The sequence below is a fragment of the Hypanus sabinus genome, unplaced genomic scaffold, assembly GCF_030144855.1.
Source record: "Hypanus sabinus isolate sHypSab1 unplaced genomic scaffold, sHypSab1.hap1 scaffold_724, whole genome shotgun sequence".
Lineage (NCBI taxonomy): Eukaryota > Metazoa > Chordata > Chondrichthyes > Myliobatiformes > Dasyatidae > Hypanus > Hypanus sabinus.
The window spans coordinates 238,433-245,001 of NW_026781575.1; the positions used below are offsets into that span (position 1 = coordinate 238,433).

At 50.3% G+C, this 6,569-nt stretch overlaps 1 protein-coding gene across 1 annotated transcript; it reads left to right on the forward strand.

Annotated features, from left to right (window-relative positions):
* Window positions 1–1,068: 1,068 nt before the first annotated feature.
* LOC132389967 (NACHT, LRR and PYD domains-containing protein 3-like) lies at window positions 1,069–5,935 on the forward strand. The gene is made up of 4 exons (XM_059962544.1): window positions 1,069–3,506; window positions 4,631–4,717; window positions 4,873–5,040; window positions 5,205–5,935. Exons 1-4 carry the CDS (start codon window positions 1,768–1,770, stop codon window positions 5,290–5,292), a joined length of 2,082 nt encoding a protein of 693 aa, XP_059818527.1. The 5' UTR covers window positions 1,069–1,767; the 3' UTR covers window positions 5,293–5,935.
* Window positions 5,936–6,569: the final 634 nt, after the last annotated feature.

The window sequence follows — 6,569 nt, forward strand, 5'->3', positions numbered from 1 at the left end:
CCACACACGCCTGCCAGGGTCCGGACGCACTGTGAGACCCCACACACCCCTGGCCGTGTCCTAACATACTGTGAGACACCACACTCCCCTGACAGGATCCTGAGACACTGTGAGACACCACACACCCCTGACCGGTTCTTGATACACCACGAGATCCCACACCCACCTGATAGGGTCCTAATACACTAGAATTTAGAAGGATGCAACCGGATCCGATTGCAATATATAAGATTTTAAAGGGATTGGACACGCTAGATCAGGAAACATGTTCCCGAGTCCAGAACAAGAGGCCACAGCTAACAATAAGGGGTAGTTCATTTAGAACGGAATTCAGGAAAAACTTTTCACCAACAGAGTTATGGATCTATGGAATGCTCTGCTTCCGAACGCAGTGGAGACCAATTCTCCGGATTGTGTCAGGAAAGAGTTAGATAGAGTTGTTAAAGATTGCGGAGTCAAGGGATATGGGGAGAAGGCAGGAACGGGGTAATGATTGTGGATGATCAGCCATGAATTGCCTACACCTGCACCTATTGTCGATTATCAATTGACAAACCGTGAGACACCACAGACTCCTGGCAGGATCCTGAGAGGATGTGAGACCCCATACTCCTAACCGGATACTGACACCCACTAAGACCACTCACACTCCTAAACAAGTGAGAAGCCACACCTGTTTTAGGTTCCTGACACACACTGAGACGCCACACAACACTGACATGGTCCTGACACATTGTGAGACCCCACACACCCCTGACAGGGTCCTGACACATTGTGAGACTCCACACACCCCTGACAGGGTCCTGGCACACTGTGAGACCCCACACAAACCTGACAGGGTCCTGGCACACTGTGAGACCCCACACAAACCTGACAGGGTCCTGGCACACTGTGAGACCCCACACACCTCTGACAGGATCCTGACACACTGTGAGACCCCACACACCCCTGACAGGGTCCTGACACACTGTGAGACTCCACACTCTCCTGACAGGATCCTGACACACTGTGAGACCCCACACACCTCTGACAGGATCCTGACACACTGTGAGACTCCACACACCCCTGACAGGGTCCTGACACACTGTGAGACCCCATACACCCCTGACAGGGTCCTGATACACTGTGGGACCCCACACACCCCTGACAGGATCCTGACACACTGTGAGACCCCACACACCCCTGACAGGGTCCTGACACACTGTGCTCTCCCCATACATCCCTGGCAGAGGCCGGACACAGTGCAGAACCCCACACACCCCGACAGGTTTCGAACACAGTTTGAGATCCCACGCACCCACAGTTCATGTTCTGATCAGCAAATCTGCTGCTTTGTATTTTGATTCAGTGATGGTGGGAGGGGAGGGTGAGCTGTGATTCCCCGACCTGTTCCTTTGACAGAATGCCCAACACCTTCTTCTCTATCTCCATACGCCACATCAACACAAGGGATTAAAAGATACTTCCTCAGGAGCAAAGATATCTGTGGCAGTAGTGAGATGTTGTCCAGTACGGGACAGTTGGGGGTCAGTAAACTACCAGGGAAATACTCACCTTCACAGCACAGTTAATGTGGAAATGTGATGATCTGGTGTTTATCTGGAACAGGCCTCTCTGTCCAGTCAGAGGTCTGTTAATCAAATTTACTTTACTGTACGAACAACCATTGATGAATCCATCAATGCAACAGCTCTGAGCTAACTCTTGTGTGCTTAAATACTGAGTTCTGAGCTGAGGCATCTAACAGTTTGTCCACTGTCTGTCCCCATGGAAGGTGTTCAACAGAAACACAAGGAGACTCTGTGGGAACAAACTGAAACACTGAGAGTGAACACAATCCTGATGAGGGAGAAGGTGAAGGTTTTCCAGCTGGTTGATCGATACGCTGAGCTCACGGTCATTTCTACTGTTCGAGATCGGACACTGGTGGAACATGAGCTGCTGGCAAGAGGCAGAGACCACGAGGAGTGGAGAGAAAAACATCTCTGCGGAGAGCTGGAGAAACTCCAGATGGATCAGTTGTTCCAGAGCAGCTTTTCCCAAACTAACTCCAAATCTGGGAGTTCGGCAGCAGTGGCTGGAGTCCCAGGGATCGGGAAAACAACAATGGTACAAAAGATTGTTTACGACTGGGCCACGGGGAAAATATACCAACAGTTCCAGTTTGTCTTCAGTTTCAAATTCCGCGATTTAAACACCATTAACTGTAGAATAAACCTGAAGGAACTGATTCTGGATCAGTATCCTTACTTTGGGAATATCCTGAGAGAGGTCTGGAAGAACCCGGAGGGATTGCTGTTTATATTTGATGGTTTGGATGAATTCAATGACCAAATTAATTTTTCTGACAGTCGGAGAGACACGGAAACTCGGTACACATGCACAGATCCTGAATACAAGTGCAAGGTGTCTGACATTGTGTACAGTTTAATCCAGCACAAGCTGCTCCCAGGGTGTTCAGTGCTGGTGACCACCCGCCCCACTGCGTTACATTTATTGGAAAAGGCGGATATCAGTGTCTGGGCTGAAATCCTGGGATTTGTTGGTGAGGAACGGAAGGAATATTTCATCAGACATTTTGAAGATCAGACGGTGGCGGCAGCTGTTTTCAAACACGTGAAGGAGAACGAGATCCTGTACACCATGAGCTACAACCCCTCCTACTGCTGGATCCTCGCTCTGGCACTGGGCCCCTTCTTCACACAAAGCGTCAGGGACCCACAGCGAGTTCCCAAGACCATCACCCAACTGTACTCCTACTATATTTACAACATCCTGAAAAACCACGGCCGTGAGATTGAGAACCCACGTGATGTGTTACTCAGGGTTGGTCGGATGGCCTTCAAAGGAGTGTCCAAGAGGAAGATTGTGTTTACAGATGGAGATTTGATCAACTACAATCTGCAGCCTTCCCAGTTCCTGTCCGGGTTCCTGATGGAGCTTTTGGAGAGAGAGGATTCTGCCCGAAGCGTGGTGTACACATTCCCACACCTCACCATCCAAGAGTTTGTAGCTGCACTCGCACAATTCCTGAATCCACATCCCGGAGATATCCTGAAATTCCTCACTGAAGTCCACAGCACGACAGATGGGCGATTTGAGGTATTTCTCCGTTTTGTTGCTGGTCTCTCCTCCCCAATGACAGCTCGGGGCCTGGAGGAGTTTCTGGGTCCATTTTCTCATCAAACAACCTGCCGGGTGATTGACTGGATGATGGAGGAGGTTAAACGCCAGAGTGGAAACACATGGAGTGAAGCTGGTAAAAGGAGCCTCCTGAACACATTGCACTACCTGTTTGAGAATCGTGGACTGGCTCAGACCGCACTGGGCTCTGTGGAAAGGTTTTCACTCAGTGGAATGACACTGACCCCGATTGACTGCGCGGTCCTGTCTCATGTCATCGGACTCTGTGATACAATAAAACAGCTCGACCTGGAGAACTGCCACATTCAGTATGAGGGAATACAGCGGCTGGGACCCGGGCTGCACAAGTGCCAGGAGTTGAGGTAACTTGATTTGTCTCTCACTCTGATCCGTGAAACTGTTCCATTGTGTTGTTTCAATGTAAAGGAATTTCAGTAAATTTGTAGTAAATCAGATTGTGAAGAATTGTGACAAATGCCCAGGGGATCAGTCAGTAATTCCCCAAGGACGGGAGGGTTCTGTGGTTCCTTGTGAAGGGATGTTGGAGACTTCATCAGATCAGTGAACAACGGCCATTGGTTGAATGGTAGTAAATCACAGGAATGGCCGTGTTTCTCGCTGTCTGTGACACGTCCATTGACAATGTTCCTTCTCACTGTTACTGACACCCAGACCAAGACTGACTGCCACAGAGGCTTCGGAGCTTTACAACCTCTTCCCGGTGAGGGACAAGAGAGGGTTAGCGGATTGTCCCAGCGAGATAGAAACAACTAGCTGTGTGAGATTGTCCTCCTCCTGCCCTTCTCTGTGTCACCATCACTCCACTGTCTGACTTCGCTCACAGACCCCATGTGGGCATCTCCTCTCCCGATTTCACACTACCCCTCCAGTTCGATTAACTTTTGCATACCTTCCTCTATTTGTCTTACTTTGGTATCTCCGTCCCGTATTCCTTCTTCTTGAGGAGTCTCTCTTCGCTATCATCCACTTCCTGCGGTATCTCTCTTCCCCATGCTGCTGCGTCCTCTGGAAGCTCCTTTCCCAGCTACATTCCTCCTGTGGGGTATCCTATCCCATTAGTTTTCCCCATGTGGGAGGTTCTTCCGTCAGCTCCCATGGACAATTTCCTGGACTCAACTCCTTCTAACTGATCCTTCTCTTCCGACCATCTCAAGTCTTCCTCACCTTGGGACTTTGTTCCACTCTCCGGCCTTGCTCCTTACGATGCTCTCCTGTCAGTACCACTTTGAACCATCTGGGAAAGGGACAGATTATGTGGAGTTTACAGGGTCACACCGACAGACTAAATTACTGACATTGTGTGAAATCCCTGGAGCTGGGCAGTGAGGGACATTGAAAGTGATGGGAACTCCGATCAGTGATTTACTGAATGGTTTAATGTTTCCTGAAATATCCGAGTGAGAGAAATTCTCTCAGACCCATGGTTTGAATTACTTTGTTCATCAAATTTTCTGTTTATGTTCAGACTTGGGGAGAATAAGCTGGGAGATTCGGGAGTGAAACTGGTGTCTGAGTCTCTGAGGAACCCGGAGTGTAAAATACAGAAACTGAGGTAAGTACCAGACTGAGGGAGATTGTGTTTACAGTCACTGGGTATCTGACACTGAACATTAATGTGATCAGTAATTGTGTTACTGATAAACACTGGGGATTTGTACCGTCTCCTGTCTCTCTGTGTCCTTCACCCTCACTCTCTCTCATCTCCAGGCTGAGGAGTGTCGGTCTCACAGATTCTGGTGCCGAGAATCTCGTCTCCGCTCTTAGTACAAAACCATCACTGAAGGAGCTGAACCTCGTATCAAACTCACTCACAGACCAATCTATCCCCGCTCTCCGCCGCCTCGTTCTGACACTTCCAAATCTGACGGGCATCTGGTGAGTGTTTGTGTTAATGTTCAATGTGATAAAATATCAGCGCATCCGCGGGTTTTCTGGTGCTATTTATCTGTGAGTGTTGTTGAGACATTAACCCCAGTCCCCTGTTACTGACACTGTTGTGTAATCAGTTTATTTCACCCTTATTCTCCCATCTGTTTCAGGCTGGGGCGGAATCGATTCAGCGAGACCGGGGAGAAAGAACTGAGATCACTGCAGGAACCCAGACCCCGACTGGGAGTGATGCTGTGAACAACCCAGCTCGAAGGATGTGGACATTCCACGGCCTCACCTTTAACGGCTGTCCTCCCCTTTAATGACCGCGCTTTAGGTTTAACTCCCAACGGTGCTAAGAGATCCCGGCCCAGCCGAGCGCTCTCTGACGTCAGAGGTGATCCCTTAGCCACGTGTCTACGTCTCCTGTCCAGAACTTCTGGCCGCCGAATGTCCGTGTGCAGGTTATCCAGGGGGATTCTGAGGAATTACACAGACAGGAAGAACCCAGGGCGGGGCTCAGTCTGCGACACCAGTGTCCCGGGGTGAGATTATCCGGCCGAGAGAATCACTTTGCTCACTGCGCTGACCCCCATGGCGGCGTGGTCGATGAAATGATGTTAAATTGGCAAAGACCTCGTTTGCGACGCTGAGTCGGCAGCGAGTTCGGACACTCGGACGCTGACCGGATGTGAGATTTTTTTAATCATCGGTTCCCACGGGCAGGGTGACGGTGAGAAACGGGACTAATTATTCAACCTGTCACTGGTTGTCGACAATCTGTGAATTTTGTGTGACTGTGAGTGAGTCGTGAGCAGCTTATATATTTCCGCATTTTTTCAGGTCACAGAATGTTTAGTTTGTATTTGTGGTGATGAATCAATAAACTGCTGTAACATTCTGTCCTGGTGTCGGACTTGACATTTATTTGAGGAGAAACAGTGAATTGAGTTTCCCGCTGCCCTGTGCACCTTGTGCAATGCAACAGCGCTCCAGAGCTCCTTACACAGGCGCAGCGGCGTCTCACATCCAGACTCAGGAATGTCGGTCTCACAAACACTGGCACTCAAGAGCTTGTCCTCCGGCCACACTCCTGCCCACCCTGCGCTGTCTTCGCTGCTCCTCCCGGGCTCGGCTCACTGCCCCTCCGGCGATCTCCTCGTTAACCCTCCTGCGCTTTCATCGGTTACCCCGCCTGCTCTATCCGCGTCTCCCCACAACCGCTGTCCATGCCCCGCCCCCTCGCACGCTGTCCTTGAACACAGCACCCGTGCCCACTCCTCCAGCGTGCTTAAAATGTCCCCACGCACTGTCTTTGCCCTCCGACACCAGCGCACTCCACTTAAAACGAGCAAAGACCATTGAATATCCGAACTGTGCCCACTAACTTCCCGAATAGGAAGACAAACTCCCAGCGATAAAGACAGGGTGAGCCTCCCGCCGCGCTGTTCCCATCGCACATGACCAGGGTCAAGCACTGGTAGAAGTTCCCACTGTACCGTCACATGACAACCTCACAGGGTCAGACGAGGACT